Source organism: Trachypithecus francoisi, unplaced genomic scaffold (assembly GCF_009764315.1).
Source record: "Trachypithecus francoisi isolate TF-2019V2 unplaced genomic scaffold, Tfra_2.0 Lachesis_group13, whole genome shotgun sequence".
NCBI classification, from domain to species: Eukaryota; Metazoa; Chordata; class Mammalia; order Primates; family Cercopithecidae; genus Trachypithecus; species Trachypithecus francoisi.
The window spans coordinates 3,646,438-3,666,807 of NW_022681458.1; the positions used below are offsets into that span (position 1 = coordinate 3,646,438).

The 20,370-nt window shown below is 47.1% G+C and overlaps 1 protein-coding gene across 1 annotated transcript in view; it reads right to left on the reverse strand.

Moving 5' to 3' along the window:
- The window catches only part of TRAF3IP1 (TRAF3 interacting protein 1), an 80,958-nt gene extending 60,600 nt beyond the window's left edge, over nucleotides 1-20,358 (reverse strand). Inside the window, 10 exon segments of the mRNA XM_033229673.1 lie at nucleotides 2,437-2,532; nucleotides 4,081-4,182; nucleotides 6,861-6,936; nucleotides 7,985-8,056; nucleotides 11,520-11,788; nucleotides 11,791-11,935; nucleotides 12,032-12,175; nucleotides 14,854-15,015; nucleotides 15,448-15,516; nucleotides 20,078-20,358. Of these exon segments, the coding sequence (XP_033085564.1) occupies nucleotides 2,437-2,532; nucleotides 4,081-4,182; nucleotides 6,861-6,936; nucleotides 7,985-8,056; nucleotides 11,520-11,788; nucleotides 11,791-11,935; nucleotides 12,032-12,175; nucleotides 14,854-15,015; nucleotides 15,448-15,516; nucleotides 20,078-20,200 (1,258 nt within the window). The 5' untranslated portion in view covers nucleotides 20,201-20,358.
- Nucleotides 20,359-20,370: the final 12 nt, after the last annotated feature.

The following is a 20,370-nucleotide window of genomic DNA, read 5'->3' on the forward strand; positions in this document are numbered from 1 at the left end:
ACTGTGTCTCAAAAAAAAAAAAAAAAAAAAAAAAAAAAAATATATATATATATATATATATATACACACACACACACATATAACTGTACATTAAGCAAAATGGCAAAAATGTTAGAACTAGTGAACCTGAGTGAGAGGTATACGGGCATTAGTTGCACTATTCTTTCTATTTTTCCATATTTTTCACAATAAAAACAGATAAGTAAGCAAAAATGAAATGAGGGAAACTAAGCAAAATAAAGACATGGCTTAATGTTCTAGAAAAACTTGGAACTGTCACACAATTGTAAAGCGAACAAAGCATGCCTTACAGTTTGCCTAACAACTGGAGTAGAGGAAGAAATTTGTTCATGTTTTGAAAAAGAAATGGATAAATTCCTTGTTGAACTCTTTAATCCACCCAAAAAACCAAAATAACAATAAAACACACAAATTCTCTGATGATGACCCAAGCTACGGGCACAGGGTTCACAAGGGCCGGGTCAGTCAGTGCAACAAAGGCCAGCTTTGACAACATGAACTTTTCCTTGAAGCACTAAGAAGGAAAGGTACTGTGAGGACCGGCTCATTAATCAGACCCAATGGCAGTGCACCAGGGTTCACCCCCAATGAAGAAATTAAGGAACTGTAACAACTGCCAGCAAACTCTGAATTCCAAATGTTAAATCACGGCCACTGCAAGATAACACCTGCAACTACGAGGACAGAGACCCCCAGGCCTCCGCTGTGGCAGGACCCCAGGGGAGCAGGGCCAGGGTCAGGGGAGGAGAAAGAGGGACCGGGGGTCTCTCCAGAGCCCAGGCTCTGCTCCTGGCCGCTGTTCCCAATCCCCCGCACCGCCACCCACCCCCACACCACCACCCAAGGACAGCGGGAGACTCTGCTCCCCAGCAGGTGGCATCAGGTTCCATCCCAATCTCTGCAAAAAGCTCAACCCAGAAACCACGTTTGCAGTTTGTGCTTCTTACTGCCTAGGCTTGTGTTATCGTCACACTTGTCGATATTACCTATAAAGTCCTCACTACCTGTCTGGAAAATGCTTTCAATTTATTCTAAATTCATTGCCCGTCTCAGGATGAGCGCTGTCTTGCCCTGATCCGGGGCTGGCAGTTCAGCTGAGGTGATCTGTGATAAAGCAGGTTAGACCGCGGCATGCCTGGGACGAGCCACCACTTTATGGACACCTCATTCACCTTCAAGGCAGGTATCTTTACCCCCATTTACGACGAGGAAACTGTGGCTCAGAGAACCCACTCATGTGGCTGGCTCGAGGCCATGAGGTGGGTAAGCAGGAGGTGGGGAGTCGCCCCTGTGGCCTCAGAGATGGGGTCCTAGCTAGCCGAGTAGGGGCTACCAGGAGTCCACCCCTCAGCCTTTTGCCACTGCCTACTGCCCTCTCCTGCAGTGCAGGATTGCAGTGTGCCTGGGTGTTTCCCCACAGACTCCTAGGGATAAGGAAAGCTCCCACAAAAAGAAAACATACATCACCAAGATGTGGTTGAACGGTAACATGCATGCCCGTGTGGCAGGGGCTCTCTTCAGTGGAAACACCCTGCTCCAGCTCAGTCACCATTTATTCCACCATCCCATGCTACTGAAGACCCAGACAACTCCCATATAGTCACCCTACTTGGAATAAAATAACCATAGATCATCTTTCACACTGCAGCTGCTGTACCAAGCACATCTACTCCTGGAAATGCCAGCTCGGAGGGGAACGCACACATAGAAAGAAGGATGTGCTCATCGGTATTCCAGCTACGCTTCAGAATTTGTAAAAGTCAGAAGATATAAGGCAAGTTGGGCCAGCAAAAATTTCCTCTTCCCCTGAAGTCTGATTTTACACTATTTTTTCCTAAAGTGCCACTGGAGAATTCTAATATTTCTGAAGAATTCCGTCTGAAGTCACAGATGACGGTAGTTACTGATACTGAACCAAGGACCATCCCCTCTGAGGCAGCAGGATGAGGGCTGGGCGCGCCCGCCACACACTGGCCTGAATGGGATTGGCTGTGACAGGCCAGCTTCCCAATGTGCCTAACAAGCACTTTGAACACCTCTACTATGAGCATTTTCTGAGTAGAATAAAGGAGAGCAGGATGAAGACATAAAAACCATTTCTCTGTATCATCACCCACACCACTGTGAGATCCCAACAGCAAGATTAAGAAAGCATTTTGACTGAAGTGTAAAAATAAGCTATGTATAAAAAGCCATATAATTAACTTAAAGCTGAGTTAATAAAGTTATCATATAACTTAGCATATTAAAGCAAATAAAACCTCAAGTTATGTCCAATCTTCAGTACATCAGGAAAAAGTCTCATGAACATTAAAGTAGTTAGAATAATTTTTTAACAGTGTATAACTACATTGAGATAAAACCATTCACAATAAAGTGATGAGGAATTTAAACTAAAGAATATATTTTTCTTACCTATTTCTGAAGTTGTCGTTTCCTGATTTGGCTCATTATTTATTCCAGACACTACGGAGTCTAAAATTTTAGCTGAAATATTATCCTCCTTCCTTCCTGACATAAAATAGTTAGCAACAGATCAAAATATTATAAAAGATTTTATGTTTGGTTGTTTTAGTTGGGATTTATAAGGGTTACACCAAGGTCACCAGCAAACTGTCTTGTCAACTAAATGGTCAGTTCTCAGCCTCCACATGACTCCCCTCATTAGAGCTTGACAAGAAACCCCCTCTCCTTCCCTAACACTTTCTTCCTCTCCAAGTTTTCCTCCAACTTGTTGGCCTTCTGTTTCCTTTGCAAGGATGATCATCCCTCCTCCTCCTCCTCCTCTTCCTCCTCCTCTTCCTCCTCCTCCTCCTCTTCCTGCTCCTCCTCCTCCTCCTCTTCTGAGCTGAGGGACCACAGCAGGCTCCAGAGTTCACCACACCCCTCCTACCTACACACGCCCCTGGACCCATTACTGCACAAAGGTCCATGTCTGTAAACACCACTTGTATGCTAGAACTCTCCATTTTTTGTTTTTCCCTTCCGTTTCTCCAGCTCTCTCCTGATCTCCAAGTCAATACCTCCAGCTGTCTACTAGATGTTTCTACTTGGTTGGTCCACAACCATCTCAAATTTGTTGTCCAACACAGAATTCCTAACACTGCCACCCATTCCACCAACCAGCGTCTCCCAGAACCTTCCATGTCAATAAAGGCCAGGCCACCCCCTAGGAGCCCAGACCCCCCCAGAATGAATCTCATCTTTGATTTCTTTCCATTCAAACAAGTGGTACCCCACCCATCAGCACAGTAAACCCAACCCGCTCTCAGCACTGGCACTCTGGTCCCAACCCTCACCTCCTCTCATCCAGATGCCACGGCCCCTCCTCACTGCTCTGCAGCCTTTACTCCTGCCATGCCACAGTTTTAAAAGGAGGAGTTCTAAAACCTAAGTCAAATCTTGCCTCTGCGCTGCTTAAAACTCTTCAAGGACTTCTGTGTGCACTCACTGTAAACCACACAGCTGCTACGGACAGGGACCAGCAGCTCTGGGACTGGCAGCTCCAGGCCCTGCTTGCTGGCCCAGTCCTTTACCCTATCACTATTCCTCTCTCCACCAGCCTCACCACTCACACACCTGCATGTCCTCCTTCACCCAAGTCAGCTCTCTGTCCAGGTGTCCTCCCTTGGAGAGGCCTTCCCTGCTCCCACCCCTCATCCCTGCTCCTCTTGGCTTCATTTTCCTTGAAGATTCACCACAAACTAACATGCACATATGTACCCCTGTGTTCTCTTTATTATCATAAATGTCTGCAGAATCATTGAAAGAAAACTCAAATGGACAATTTAAGCCTGTGATTGGATTCAGGGTAGGAAATCCTCACCTGGCCAGGGGCAGCGCTGCATGGGGCCAACATGCCCCTCTGCCCCCTCTCCACTCTGGCCAGAAGGCAGTGTTCTAGAACTCAGGCCCCAGGTCAAGAAGGGCCACACCTATGCCAACCACCCCCACAGACTTCCACATGCTCAATGACCAAGTAGAAGCAAAGAACCAGGCAGTAAAGGTTTCAGCTTTCAACATTCACTCACAGCCTCCACTATGGTTCACTGAGCTTACCGAGCTGTTTCATGCTATGTTCCTTCTTAGCTTTACAGTAGGAAGAGTTATGTTCTTTTTCAGGGGAAAGACTATTTTCACTGGTTTTAGGGTCCCTTCTTCCTGACATAAAACAGCACAATGAAAATATATATTAAACGTAATCTATAATGTAATGTAAAACAGTTAACAAACAAATGAAATTAAAATGTACTCAAAAGGCAAAGTGATCAGCTCTGTATGCACTACTTATAAATAAGCAAACATTACAATATTCTTGGGCAGAATGCTTTCTGGATTCTGCAGGGATTCCAGAATAACTTTAAGAGTCTAAGTATGTTTACCAATGTGATACCCTCACATCCTGTAGTAAAGGCTCATTCATCCCCTTGAGCAGAACACAGAGCTCCAGTGTCTCACACACCTATGGGTACTGGGCATTTGCCCAAATGTGAACCTACTTAAGCAAGGCAGAATGTTCAGGCAGAGTGCCAGCTTTGCTGGGGGACCCATAGGGAGGTCAGTGCCCAGCTAGCAAGAGAGGAAGACAAGAGTCTACTGAGCTGTTGACAGCTCAGGGAATCTCAGTGTCAAAAAGCCCATAAATGTCTGGTAAGAAAATCTCTTAAGATCATACAAAAGACCCCTAGAGCACAAGCTCACCAGTAAACACAGATGCACATATCACAGCGATTAGTAAAGAAGGGCGGATGATCCAACTGCCTGCTTAGGAAAGCCAAAAGAATCAACAAAAGAACTACTGGATTAAGAGGCAACAACAGGCCAGGCGCGGTGGCTTAGGGCTGTAATCCCAGCACTTTAGGAGGCTGAGGTGGGCGGATCACTTCAGGTCAGGAGTTCAAGACCAGCCTGGCCAACATGGTGAAACCCTGTCTCTATGAAAAATACATAAAATTAGCTGGGCGTGGTGGCATACACCTGTAATCCCAGCTACTCGGGAGGCTGAGGCAGAAGAATCGATTGAACCAGGAGGCAGAGGCTGCAGTGAGCCAAGATTGTGCCATTGTACTCCAGCCTGGCGACAGAGTGAGACTCCGTCTCAAAATAAATAAATAAAATAAAATAAACCAGTGAGCAACCACTGTGACCAACAGACATACCCAAGCACATGCAACGTGTTCTCGGAAGAGGGGAACACCCTCACGAAGCTGAAGTTAGAGGTGTCTAATCTTCCTAAACTAATGAATGCATATATTTAACACAAATCCAATTAAATTCTGAGACGTTTATTTTGCAAGAGTGGAATTCTTGAGTCATGAAGTGCTTTTAAAATTCATCCGGAAGAATAAGCAAATAAGATGGCTTAAAACTTTTCTGAAAAGAACAATGATAGGAAACTAATAGTAAAAATAAAACAGTAGAAGTAAAAAACACCACACACAAAAAAGCCCATAACCCAGACTACAAAAGGCATCACAGAGCAGGAGAGAAGCATTCAATTAAGAAGTGATCCTGGAATTACTGATGAATTATTCTGACAAAATAGATTCAGAGCCTCACCTTATACCATGAAGTAAAGTAAGACAGAACATAAGAAATTAAGTAAAAAAATGTATGATGAAATGCAAACCTTCACCTCTCAAATCTCTGGACAGATTACCAAAAAAAAAGATTAGAGGCCTCAGGCACATAACAATTTAACACCCAGGCAAATCAGAAACCAAACCAAATATAATTAGTAGAAACAAACTGGAAAAGAAACACTTATGCAAAAATTGGCAAACTGGCAGATGTCCTTAACATACAGCATGCGCATGCAAATCAGTAAGAACGCAGACTCCGGAAGCAAGAAGAACCCAGGGAAACCAAAGAACAGGCAGGTCAGAGAAGCCCAAAACATTCACACACGACAACAATCACCATTTCACTAGTAATCAACTTTTTGTTTCTCGTCCATCAAAATCAGCATGCCTTTACAACACTGGAGAAGGTATGGGGTGAAGGGCCATTGAGGGCGCGCAGCAGCCATAATGCCATACCCTTTGTGCCAGCCACTGCGCTTCTGGAAACCCACCCCACAGCGTTCAATCAAAAGACAACAAAGGCTTCTAGCACAAAGCTGGTCACAAACGCATTGCTAATTATTGTGCACAAGTGGAACCTACCATTTAAGCCTCCTTTCTAAGGGAAAAATTCCCACTACTACATCTTGCCACCCTTCTTTAACTTACACAATTTAGGAAAAGGATGATTTTTCAGAAACTAGCACTGCTCATTCAAAGTAACTTCATACTTCAATGAAAAATAAGCCTCCAACGCCAGTGGCCTCCAACAGGGCTTCCCTGCATTTGCCTGACACTGGTGTGTTAGACAGGATTGTGAGGTACTATCCTTCAGCGAACCGTAGGCCAGGCCTGCACGTTCAACTTTTAGCATGACTTCCAATCATAATTTCTGTGGTTTTTAAACACATAAACATTATCTGCCTACATGCTCTACGTCCAACCTGCACGAGGATTAAATGTAGGCTGCCAACGCCAAGGACAGAACTACTGAAAAGAAGATGGCTAAGTATTTCTGGAAAATGAAAATTTGGTCACAGATCTCCAGCAAAGAGGGGCTACTCTACCCTGATGTCATCAGCTCGCACACTTGTGCACACAGGCATGTGTGTGTAACAGCCACGAATCTTCATTATTTCCACACGCTATTCATTCCCAGATACAGCAAGTCTGTTTTCCAGCCACAGGAGTTCTTTCCTACTAGACACTGGGATTAAGACAAAAAAAAAAAAAAACTAATATCCATATTTTCAGCTACATATATAAGTTTTGCAGTACCTTCCACTGAATTTTTGGATCGCCGTTTTGTTGTTTTTGTTGTCAATGACTTGGATGCTCTAGTGGAAATCACAGTCTTAAAGAAAAAAGAATGAAAAGAAATTAATTGATGCATTACACAGCAATATCATAAGCAGGTTTACTTTTTAAGCTCTGCTTGAGGAAGAACAAGTATGAAATCCAGCAATAGTGCCCATATGCTTTAAAAACTCAGTATCACTAAGGACTCAAGACCTGAGAGTGCGAATTAACACGTAGGCCAAAAGCCTTTTCGCAATATATTTAGAATTCCATCATTTTGTGCAGCCCTAAAGAGGTCAACAATCTGCTCACTACACTTTGAGAAACACCATCTTATCAGTTGTGCTTATGAGGACTCCACTTCTGTTGCTATATACTTAATTACTTAAATGCACTTGTAAGCAACTCTGAAGGTAACAATTTATACGTATTTAAACAGAACACTAACCAAAGGAAACAGCACATCCTATTCCTCCCTCCACTGGCACAGTTCCAGTCTTACCACCTCTCTCCTCTAACTGGCCCCCCAGCCTCTACTCGATGCCTAACCCAGCTCCCCTGCAGCCTCATGAATACTTCCTGAAATGTGAATTGGACTACAAAAGTTGGCTTCAACCTCTCAGTGGCCCCTACTGCTTGGGATGAGTGTAACCTCCACAAGATGGCCCATGTGGAGACCGTGGCGAGCCCCAGGAAATGCATCGTGGAGTCCTGAACAGGCCAACCAGAGGTTGGAGGGGTTCCTCCCACTGGCCCCATCTGCCTGGTGACTTACGCCTCTTCCAGACTCATTGTGAGTGCCACCTCCCCCTTCTCTCCAAAATGACAACCCTATCACACCACACATCACACTAGTCATATAAAGGCATAAGTAAACCCAGGAGTGCCCCACAGAAAATCAGAGAATACATACCCCCATCTATTTTACCAGGAGGTAAAGCATTTAACTCATTACTTTTACAACCAAGTAAAATGGACCTATTACAGATAGGCCATGACCATGTGCTCCCTCCATGACTCAGTGGACCAGGGGAGCACACAGCATTCACTGTTTCAACACAGCTACAAGTTGACATCTCTTAAAGTTATTTTTTAAAGTTTACCTCTGTTTCAGCCTTGGAGTCTTTAAAAGTTCCATCTGTCAACTTTTTAGACATCTCCCCTGAGCTTGCTGACTATTAAAAAAAAAAAAAATTCAAACTTTAGAATTATTCCAATCCGTAATATCTAAAAATATGCCAAGATATTTTCTATAACACTGACCAACAGTGAAATCATTCTTCCCATGAGAACACCACATCGCCAGTCCAGCTCTGATTGCCATGATTGTTACTGCTGCCTGCATTCCCCAAGAGTCTTCCAAGCCAAAGGCAGGGAGATCTCTTCTCATAAGGACAAAGTAGGTGGGCAAGGACTTCAAACATTCCTGCCTCTCAGGAAGCTATAAGAACACGAATCCCTATGCCACACTGAACTTCCTGGAAACATATCGCAGGGAAACCCGGGGATCTGGAAGTGAGGGAGGGAATGAACAATACAAACCTCCAACACCCACAGAGAAACTGCTCCTAGCCGCCTCTGCTGATCACAGGCTAACTTCATTAACAGAATGGGGCAATTCTTTTTAAGCAAAGGCTTCAGACTGTAAGTGAGGAAAGCACTCTCATAACATAAACTACATGAAAACCGTAAACACCATCTCATCTCACGCCTTAAATCACTTCTCTAGAAGACATATCTCAGAGTAGAAGGAGAAGAACACATTATCTTCATTGAGATTTTCCTCCAGGAAGACTGAAAAGCAAAGAAAGCCTGTTCAATATTTCAACAATTCAATGTCCTCATAAGTTAATTATGAAGATATCAGATTTTATCAGCAGTAATTACCCATGACTGCAGGCTGGGCACTGCGCACGTGCTACCCATAAAAGGGGCAGTTAAGAGAGGGGCCTGGGACCCCCACGTGGCCAGTCTAACCTAGCACCTGTCCGCTCCACTGCACTCTTAATTTTCTGAGTGTTTTCATATCTACTATTTCACCTCTTCTTCGCAAAAGCCCATGAGGTAGCCTAGGATCTCATCAGCCTCTCAACTAGACAGAAATAAAATGGGGAAGAGGATAAAGAATGACTGCGGCAGAACCGGGGTTAGAACTTGAGTCTCTTGCCTCCCCAGCATAGATGTGACTAAGGTCCCTGGGAACTGGGGTTCCTTGGGAGGCGCCTCACAGCAGCTCACACCTGCCTGGCGCTTTTTACCAGAGGAAAGGATGCAGCTGCCTCCCAGACCCATGCGGCTCAATGAAGCCCCCAGATTGTCCACAGAAGAGCCTGGCAAGCAAAACCACCACGCGAGATCCACGCAAATCTCACGGCAACCAAGTAAGCACCAGCTTTGCGCAGGAAAAAATCACTTCGCCATGGTCTCAGATGCTTTTAAACAAAACCATCATTACACTTGGCTCTGATATGTTCCCAAATATTAGCCTCTAAGAATTTCTTTTTGTTGTTGTTGTTGTTTGAGACAGAGTCTCGCTCTGTCACCCAGGCTGGAGTGCAGTGGCATGATGTCCGCTCACTGCAACCTCCGCCTCCTGAGTTCAAACAATTCTCCTGCCTCAGCCTCCTGAGTAGCTGGGACTACAGGCGCACACCAACACACCCAGCTAATTTTTGTAATTTTTTTTTTCAGTAGAGACAGGATTTCATCACCATGTTGGCCAGGAAGGTCTCGATCTCTTGACCTCGTGATCCACTCGCCTAGGCCTCCCAAAGTGCTGGGATTACAGGCATGAGCCATCATGCCTGGCTGAGCCTCTAGGAATTTCTTTGGAATGGTTTCTCTCTACTTCAAGTCATCTCATTAGCAGTTTTTAGGGAACAGAGCGTGGGGACCCCCAATCCAAAGGCCTTGAGAGCTGAGGAACATTGGCCCCTTCCTAGGCAGCCTCATGCACAGCAAAATACAGCAGAATATACTGGTGCCTCAGAAAAATCAGGTCCATGAAACATACTTTTTCTTACACCTCTAAAAAGGAGCAAAAGATGGGGAATGTCTTTGTAATTTCTAACACTCATAAGGAAAGCCAGGTTATGACACATATCATACAGTACATTACTCCAGGATGTGCAGTGGAGGGGGAATGAGTGAAATTTTAAATAGTAAAACTCCAAAATGCCCCGTAGAACACTACGTTCAATTACGAACAAAACCACAATCTTGCCCGATAGGCACCCCCTATCCCATTGTGACCCACAGATCTCAAAACGGGCTTGTACTGACCCCCACAGGAAAGCCTGGTTTACAGGATTCCCCTCAGGGTCAGTCCTGTGGCGCCCACCCCCCTCCCCTGGGCAGGCACACCATGAGACACAGTGCCACAAGACAAGATGGCTGTCCCAGGAGGAAGAGGCCATGGCACCAACTCAGGCCCTGCCCCTCACTGCCCGGCCAGATCAACTGGGCAGATCTGGATCCCTTCCCGACCTCAGTGTCCTCCTTCCTAGCAGCTAGAGACAAGATGATTTCCAACATCTTCGCAGGATGCTTTACAACTTTACATCCCCCAGAGCATGGGTGTCTGGAAAAACATCCCCAACACACATGGTGGGTCCAGAAGGAATTCACACATTTAGAAAACAGTTTGAAACCAATAGGATTTTCTGGCAAACCCTAAATTTACCTGAAAATTTAATTAAACGAGAATTACAGTAAACTCCGGTCTTATTGTGCTTATCTACTAATGCCTAAAAGCCCCTGAAAGCAGCCCTAATCTTTAATAACTGAGCAATGTCCATGCTCCTAAAGACATCACATGCACAACTCAGACTGCACATAAACACTGCTTGCAATGCTAAGGTGGAGGCTGCTCCAAAGCCTTCAGAGCAATACTGAGAGTGACACAAACGACATAAACGACACGCACGGGAGAAGCCACACATCTTAAAACACCTGCGAGACAAGGACAAGAGCAACATGGCAAATCAGCTCAAACTCTGAAAAACGTTGATTTCTCCATAGGCCTGGTGGGGAATCATTAAACTCTAAAAAGATCAAGCATTTAATAATATTTTCCTGACTTCCCCCTTCAAATTATCTTCTACCACTCCTACATCAAAATTTCATAAAGGGAGACCTCAGAAACCACTATCAATTGATCAATTTCATCCAATGTTTCATGATCTGAAAAGCCCATCATCCCTTGCCTGGATGCTCAATCCATTCCACCACCAAGTATTTACTGCCAAGCTGCTATGTGTCAGACACTCTACCAGACTGGGTATCCAACAGTGAATATGAGTGACATCTCTGGCTTATGCTCTTAGGGAGCTTATAATCCAGCAGACTTCTCCCTGGACATGAAGTAGGAAATGGTTAAAAACTCACTGAATAATGTCTTAATAAATGATTGGCTGAACAATACACTTCTATTAAGGGATGAACAAAAAAGCCAAAACACAACTGACAAGAAATAAGCATCTCTTTGGGTTTCTACTGAGAATCCAAGATTGTCATAATTTTAAATAGGCATAAAAGAAAACCAGTTTCCTAGTCACATTGTAAGAAAGATAAAAATCATGATTGACACCCTCACAAACTCTTGCTAAGCAAACAGCGAGGTTTTCAGGAAGACTTTACCTTTTTCTCGGGTTTGTCATGCTCTCTGTTCTTCTCCCTGTCCAGGGCCCGGGAGTGCTCCCCGTTTTTCACTCTCCGTCTGTCCCTGTCCTTCCCTTTGTCTCGGTCGCGCTCTCGGTCCCTGTCTCTCAGTCTCTCCTTCTCTTTTCCCCTCTCACTCTTTCTCTCTGTCTCCTTCTCACGCTCGGAGTCTCTGTCCCGCTCCCTGTCGCCTCTGTCTTTCCGCCGCTCACTGTCTGGCCTAGCCCGGGCTTTGGCTCTCTCCCTCTCCCTTCTCTGTGTCTGCTCCCGCCGTTCTCCTTGGCCTTCCCCTTGCCCTTGTCCTTTTCTCTTGGCTTGCTGTCTTCTTTCAGTTCTTCGTTCTGTTTTCCATCTCTGCTTCCACTTCTCTCTTTTATTTCAGAGTCTCCTCTATCCTATGAAATAAAAATAAAATCATTTATGAAAGTCTTTACCTAAGCTACAAAAAGACTCACTATTTCATTTTCAAAGATGTGCGACTTGCAATTCACCTCTGTATTTTTGTGAACTCTGGACTCTTCTTCTCGCACATTCTTATTATCCAGTTCCTGAGATCTTGAGGTCAGTGAGGCCCGGCCTTTCACTTCTCCCTTCTCTCCAGCTAAAACCCTCCGTACCGCATCGTCACTGGAGAGCTTGTCGTCCAAATGGAAGGAAATGAGGTGTTAGGTGAAATGAGATCCGCACACGTAACAAATAGAACATCGCCATTCAAAGATAGCTCATGAGACAGATTCTCTGTCTACAGTGAAATTCAAAGGATAAAATATTTTTTGAACATGTTATTATCACATACAAAGCACAGCATATCTTGGTAACTATTACTTTCAGCACTTTGGTCATTAACAGTAGCATCCACCCAAGCTAAATGAATCCTGATTCAAGTCTACTCAAGCTGTCAAATGTGAATGTGTATGTTCAAGGTCAATAAAGCTGACCCATGCCTTAAACTTCTAATGGGATCATAGAATCCCAGCCATAAGTGCCTTAAGATTTTATCTAACCACCTCACACCCATCAGGATGGCTGCTCCGAAAAAAAAACACAAAACAACAAGCATTGGCAAGGATAAGGAGAAATTAAAACTCTCATGCACTGTTGATGGAAATGTAAAATGATACAGCCATTATGGAAAAGAGTATAACAGTTCCTCAAAAAATTAGGCACAGATTTACCATATGACCCAATAATTCCCCTTCTGGGTATTTATCCAAAAAAACGGAAAACAGGGTCTTGAAGAGATATTTTTATACCCATGTTCATAGCAGCATTATTCATAATAGCTAAAACATGGGAGCAAACTGTACCATTGACAGTTGAGTGGATAAACAAAATATGGTATATCCATCACAATGGAATATTATTCAGCCCTAAAAAGGGATGAAATTCTGATACATGCCACAACATCGATAAATCTTGAGAATGTTACATTAAGTGAAATAAGCCAGTCAAAAAAAGGACACTCTATGACTCCACTTATCCGTGGTCCCTAGAGTAGTCAGATTCATAGAGACAGAAAGTAGAATGAAGGATGCCAGGGGCCGGGGGATGGGAGAAGAGGAAGTCAGTGTTTCATGAGGACAGAGTCTGTTTTGCAAGAAGAGTCCTGGAGATGGAAGGTGGTGATGGCTGCACATGACTGAATTTACCAGCGCTGAAGTGTACACTTCAACATGGTTAAGATGGCAAATTTTATGATAGGGATTTTAACACAATAATAAAATTATGGGGGAAAAAAACTAATCTAATTCAAGCCTCGTCAAATGCAAAAATTCCTTCTCCAGCATCCCTGACAGCCATCCAGAGTGTGGACACCTCCAGTCAGGAGTCCTACTCACTCAACGCACTCATTCCACAAGCACACGCTGAGTGACTGCCGCATGCCAGGCTCCATTTAGGCCGAAGATACACCATGTACTGGGGACACAGACAAACACAACAATTAAACAACAGGCTATAGGAAGCCTACAGGGGCACCTAAGTCGGCCTGGGAGGGAGGAGAGGCCCAGGCTCAAGGAAGTGCTCACAGACGCCACACTGCTGCTGGGTGAGGCTGGAGGAGGAAGGCAGCTCAGGCACCAAGAAGCCAACAGGCACCAGGGCAAGAGGCTGACGGGAGACAGCGGGCCAGGGCTGAATGAGGGGGTGCATGGTGACTGGAGTGGAGGGCTCAAGTGTGGGAAACGAGAGAAGGATCTGAAGGGAAAGAAGTAGCAGCAGGTCTCTAGGGGGCTCACAAGCTGTGCCATGGAGCTGGCTCGGCCCCAAGGCTACTGGAAGCCGGAGAAGATTCAGCAGAGGAGATAGGAGCCAGATGTGCTTTTTAGAAAGATGAGCAACATCAAGGACCCGGGTAGGGGAGCTGGGGAGTCTAGGCACAGAGGCCAATGAACTGGCAAAATCTGCTTCCAAGTCTCTAAGTGTGCATGCTGGACCTGCACCAGGAGGGCCTCCTAGGAGTCGGCCTGACACCACTATGCACCTCCACGACCCACTGCTGTGGAGGGGGCTGAAATCTACCTGTTCCCGTTTGGGTCTCATTTAAGGTTAGCCCCCAGCCAACCACCCACTAGGTATGTGAAAAACTGTATTAATCATACTCTCAATACAAGTCCAACCTGCTCCTCCATGGGGGACCACTCAGCCTTCAAAAGAAGGAAGACCCTGGGGAAAGACCTTCTCCAACGTTTGGGCAAACATGGCCCAGACTGGACCTAACCAGAGAAGCCTGAGGCCTGACACCCAAGTTTCTAGCCCAGGGTGAAAAGCTCAGGAAGAAAAAAATCTACTCCCTGTACAACTGAAACAGCAACTGAGAGAGAGAAAGGGTGGAAGAGAGAGAGAGGAAGGGCGACAGACAAGCAGATACCAGAGGCTGCAGATGCAGGAAGAAAACAGAGACTCCCATAAGGCCCAGGGAAGAAGAAAAGCATTCCTGCAGCCACTGCAGCCCTGGCTGGAACCAGCCACCTGTCCTCAAAGGAGCCCCAGAGAGGAGAAAGCCAGAGGGCATGGAAGCCTGGGCCTCCAGCCACCAGCCGGGCACAGAGTGCCTGTGGGGGTCCCGATTTTATATTGAAAGCTTGCAGAACTTGCGTATAACATACCCTTATTTGTCTTATCATTCACTTTTCAATTACTCCTCCTGTATCTCTGGGGCTCCAGAAGGGGTGGGATCAGATTCAAAGCACAGTGTTTGACAGACACCACTGAAACTCCTTCCCTAAACCGCCCGCACATATGAGTTCCTCACCCCCGACTACCTTTTACTCAAGTACTAAGGAAGTTCAAAATGCCAGGACAGCAGCAGTACCTTGTGGAGACAGCATTTCCCAATTATCTGGAGCAGCTCATTTGTTCTTTCAGGCTCATGCCCAGCCACAATTCGGGCTGGTTTGGCCGACAGTGGCTCTCCCGACACCATTACAACCACGTCTATGGCCTTTTGTAGGAAGCTAATTTTTGCATCTTTATCCTGAAACATTTCCATTGAAAATATAAATATTACAATACTTTGAAGAGTATGCATTATCTCCAGTATGTTCTACAGGCATAGGATAGTTTCTGTTTACATACAAAACTATTTTTAGATATATAACAAATCTAGAAATACTGACCTTTTACTGACAAAACAAAAACAATTCATTAAAGCCTTTAATTTAGTTGACAGGCTAGCATTAACCTTTGAAATACGAATCCCATATTTCAGTGAATAAAACTAGCATGATATCCAGTTACCCCAATGAGAAAATGAAATGAGAAAGGGTATATATCAATTCATGAATTCACTGACCTTGTATTCCAACCACATGCAGCACAGAAATGACACATGCCACACTACCTGGCCTACAAAAAATCCCATCCGTTAAGGCGAGGGGTCAACAGGAGAAGCCCGACTCAAACCCACCTTCACATTATCAGACTTCATCTCGGCGTCTGTGTAGAGGCCTTTCATGAAACCAGTCATTCTAATCACCTTCAAGAGAGAAAGAAAGGCCACCATGTCACCGCACGGACAGCCGCCTCATCAGCCTCATCCACTCAACTCCACACTTGGGAGATGTCAGAATTGACTAGCAGCCCAGACTTGAATCATCCACTTACTCAAGAAATGTCTGATGTCTACTACACGTGTTGTGCAGGGCAGAAGCCAGCCAGATCCTCTCAGAACTGAGGCTGGCTGTGTGGACAGATGGGTAAAGATGACACCATGCAGGTACTAAGGAAGCACTCAGGCTTGGTAGGTCATCCACAAGCTGGGAGGGGCAGGGGTGGCAGGGAACCCTTCCTGGAGGAATCACACCTAGATGGGGACCAGGCTTACAGAAGAGTTGGGCAAGGGGGCATTTCAGATGCACATGCCAGGCATAAGGAAGTCCACACGGCTGGGCGCAGTGGCTCATGCCTGTAATCCCAGCACTTTAGGAGGCCGAGGCGGACAGATCGTGAGATCAGGAGATTGAGACCATCCTGGCCAACATGGTGAAACACCGTCTCCACTAAAAATACAAAAATTAGTTGGGTGTGGTGGCACATGCCTATAGTCACAACTACATGGGAGGCTGAGGCAGGAGAATCACTTAAAGCCGGGAAGCAGAGATTGCATTGAGCCGCTGTACTCCAGCCTTTCTTGAGACAGCCAGACTCTGTCTCCAAAAAAAGAAAAAAAAAAAAGAAAGAAAGTCCACACAAGGTCCAGGACCCACAGAGTTCTGTGCAAGGGAAATGTAGGACAGCAGGAGCCCCAGGACAGAGAGACACTCGGGGCCTGGTACAGAGGCCCTGAGAAGCCACTCAGGGACGTGAACTGAGCCAAAGGACCACAAGGAGGACCTGGAACAGCATTTTACAAGAGTCCTTCAGGTGCAATGGAGGAAATAGATTCCAAAAAGAAAAGGAACTTTGGTTGGGCACAGTGGCTTATACCTGTAATCCCAGCACTTTGGAAGGCCGAGGCGGGCGGATCACTTGAGGTCAGGAGTTCGAGACCAGCCTGGCCAACATGGTGAAACCCCCGTCTCTACTAAAAATACAAAAATTAGGCAGACATGGTGGCGGATGCCTGTAATCCCAGCTACTCAGGAGACTGAGGCAACAGAATTGCTTGAACCTGGGAGGCGGAGGTTGGAGGAAGCCGGAATCGCGCCACAGGACTCCAGCCTGAGCGACTGAGTGAGACTCTTTCTCAAAAAAAAAAAAAAGAAAAGGAATTTCTCAGCCTAGTTTTCTAAGACTAGAAGTTCTACAAGGGTCTTTCCCCTCACCACGTGTCACAAGTCACTTCTTAGGATGGTGGCAGGCTCCACACCCCATTGCTTTGGTTCCCTCCCCAATCACCCCTTCCCTCAGGTAACCTGTACCTCCTAATTAGCCCTAAAACCAGCTTTTAAGACAATGATTTTTTCTGTTCCTCTCAACCCCCCCACCCAGCCAGGGTCCTGGGTTCTCTCAAATTGAAATTTTTTGAAATGTAGTAGGTTACTGTAAAATCAATACAATTTGTAGCAACAAGCATTTTGAACAGCCGGGACCCTTACCAGCAGCCTGCATGGTATGTGGTAAGGACAGGTATGCCCACAGCAGTGTGTCGTAGGTCAGCTAATAAAGCATATTTATTACGGAGAGTTGTGTTTTACAAACAAGGCAGTCCCATCCTAACGTCAGCCTCCTCTGGAATCAAGCCACAACTCCTTAATTTGCATCAAGTTAGGTATTAATTAATCTAAGAGTTTTCATTCCACACCATGCTATGTAAGAGCTGTCTTACTATTTTTCTCGAGATGACAGGTAGAATATTAAGAGCATCCTGCATTTTACATTCCTGGAATATTTTCATTTTGTCCCTGTTGAGGTTTTCCCAGGATGCTGGCAGTTAAAATTGTGAGTAGTAGGCTGGGTGCGGTAGCTCATACCTGTAATCCCAGCACTTTGGGAGGCTGAGACAGGCGGATCACCTGAGGTCAGGAGTTCGAGATCAGCCTGGCCAACGTGGCGAAACCCCATCTCTACTAAAAATACAAAAATTAACTGGGCACGGTGGCATGTGCCTGTAGTCCCATCTACTCAGGAGGCTAAAACAAGAGAATTGCTTGAACCTGGGAGGCGTAAGTTGCAGTGTGTGGAGAATGTGCAACTGCACTCCAGTCTGGGCGACACAGCAAGACTCCCTCTAAAAAAAAAAAAAGTGAGCAATAACTGTAAGTGACAAGAGACATTAACGTCACAGGATCCACACTTAGCTTAATGAAATGGGGTGGTTAGTTTAGCTATAGCTAAAATACTAATATAGTAATTTGTGTATAATATTCAGGACAGCAAGGCATTTTCATAAGAGGCTCTCCACCTATTATCTGAAAATCCTTTCCAATGTGTCAGTCATTCTAACATCTTTATCAAGTAGGTGATAATTTATTTATCTTTACACAGGGAGAGAAATCAACTTTGGCATTAGATGAGGAAGTCTATGGGAGAAGAGCAGACCAGTCGTTCCTAATTGGGAACAAGCAACTCGTTCCACGCACCCTATCTACCTGGCCAGGAAGGCAATCCCTTTTTTTTTTTTGAGACAGGGTCTTACTCTGTCACCCAGGCTGGAGTGCAGTGGTACAATCACGGCTCACTGCAGCCTCAACCTCCCAGGCTCAAGCAATCTTCCCTACTCAGCCTCCTGAGTAGCTGGGATTACAGGTGCACCACCACACTCAGCTAATTTTTATATTCTCAGTAGAGATGGAGTTTTGCCATGTTGGCCAGGCTGGTCTTGAACACCTGGGCTCAAGTAATCGGCCCACCTTGGCCTCCCAGAGTGCTGGGATTACAGGCGTGAGCCACAGCATCCAGCCCATATTCCTCCTCCTCTCCCATTAGGATGCCTCTGACCAACCATGCGGTAGTGACTGGACAGCCACCATGAGCTGAGGGCCACCACTGCCCCACAAGGATAAGGCACACTCCCTGAGCCTCCCTCTGCATTTCAGGGCTCTGCATCTCAGTGGGGCAGACAGGACTGGGAGAATAAAGGTTTTGGCAGCCACAGCTATAGCTGGCTGGGCTCACATTGGCTCTTGTTCCCTCTGGGTCAGAGCCCGGGTACCTGCCTATTTTACGGGACGATGGTGATGCAGCACACTGTCCTGCTCCCACCGGGCTATCCACACAGCAGGTCCCCTCCCCACACACTGTCCAGGACAGGCTGTAAGTGCTGCACCAGCTGGGAGGACGTGACCAGGGCTGGCAGTGCCTTGGGATGTGGGTGAATTCGAGAGCATTTTTAGGCACTGTTTTAACACAGAGGCACACGCTCCAGCCCACACGTTATAAGCTAAGGTAGGAGGGCAGACCCAGTAAAGCAAAGTCTGTGCAAGAATAAGGCACCCAACCTGTTGAAAAGAATGAGAAACAGAGCTTGAGGACCATCACCAGGTGAGGTCATGAGGCCCTGGAAGTCTGCAAGTCCAACCTGAATCCTAAATCCCAAAACATACCTCTGAGTTCCCGCGTGCCCCTGGGTCCGCCATGGAAATGGGTGCTGCACCCCCTGCAGTGACGCTCCTAAGAGTTACCAGGGAGTTACCACGAGCCTTGACAGGTCCCCCTCAACAGGGGATGTTTGTTGTGCAATTTCTATGTACCTTACCCAGTGCAGATCACCAGAGCCATACTAATAAGCAAGCCAGGGTCTCCGTCACTGAGGAGCACATCATCCGCAAATGGGGAAAAGCTACAGAGACCACCAATCTCAATCTAGGGCACGGTGTGCCGCTCTGTTACAGTTTTTCCTGCCAAGTCTCCCTACCACCACCTCCACTAAATTCACCCACAGGCATTTATTAAGCACCCAAAATGTGGTATGGAGGGAAACTTTGGGGCAGAAAGCTGTATAAAAAATATTATTTCCATTCTCCCAGGATTTAGCCTTCCACGTGCTAAATGCTTCAGGGCAAGCGAGAAGTGTTCTGCAGGGTTAGATGAGACGGGAGTCACAGAAGCAGCTCTGCCAGGCAGAATGGAAGATGCACTCTAAGGAGACACACGGGCAGGCAGGGAAGAAGTAATGCTCCCCGAGGGCCCGGAGCCGGGGGAGGGGGAGGACCTCCGCGCGGAGAGCGCCGTGGAATTGCACCTACAGGCCGGGCTCCCGGGCAGGGGCCGCACAGAGGTCTCGCCCCGACCCCGGAACTCACCCCGGCCCCCTACCCGCACCCTGCGCCCGGCCCATACCTGGTCCACACTCGGCCCTGAACCAGTCCCCGACCTGCACCCCGAGCCCGGCCCACACCCGGTCCTAACCCGGCCCCCGACCTGCACCCCGAGCCCGGCCCACACTCGGTTCACACTCGGCGCTGACCCGGTCCCCGACCTGCACCTCGAGCTCGGCCCACACCCGGCCCGGGCCCCGACTCAGGCCCAGCCCCGGCCCCAGACCCGCAACTGAGCCCGAGCCGGCTCGCACCCGGCGCCAACCGGCCCGGGCTGTGACCTCGGCACCCACCGGAACCCCGACCCGCACCTGGCCGGGCCCGGGCCCCGGCGCCCACCTCCGTGATGATGTCGTGCAGGTAGCGGAACGGGGGCTTGCTCAGCAGCTTCTCTGTCAGCGGCGGCCTCCGTATCACCTTCCCCAGCGCCTCCTGCGTCCGCCTCACCACCGCCGCGTTCATGACGGCGCCCGCCGCCCGCTGGCCGCCTGCGTCCTCAGCCGGCACGGCCGAGCCTAAGCCCGGGTTCCTGGCCGCCGCCGGCCCCGCCGCTGCCGCCCCGTCCCGCCAGGACGCCCCGCTCCGGTTTCCATCCCACAGTGCACCGGAGCCCACCACAGCGCCTGCGCGGC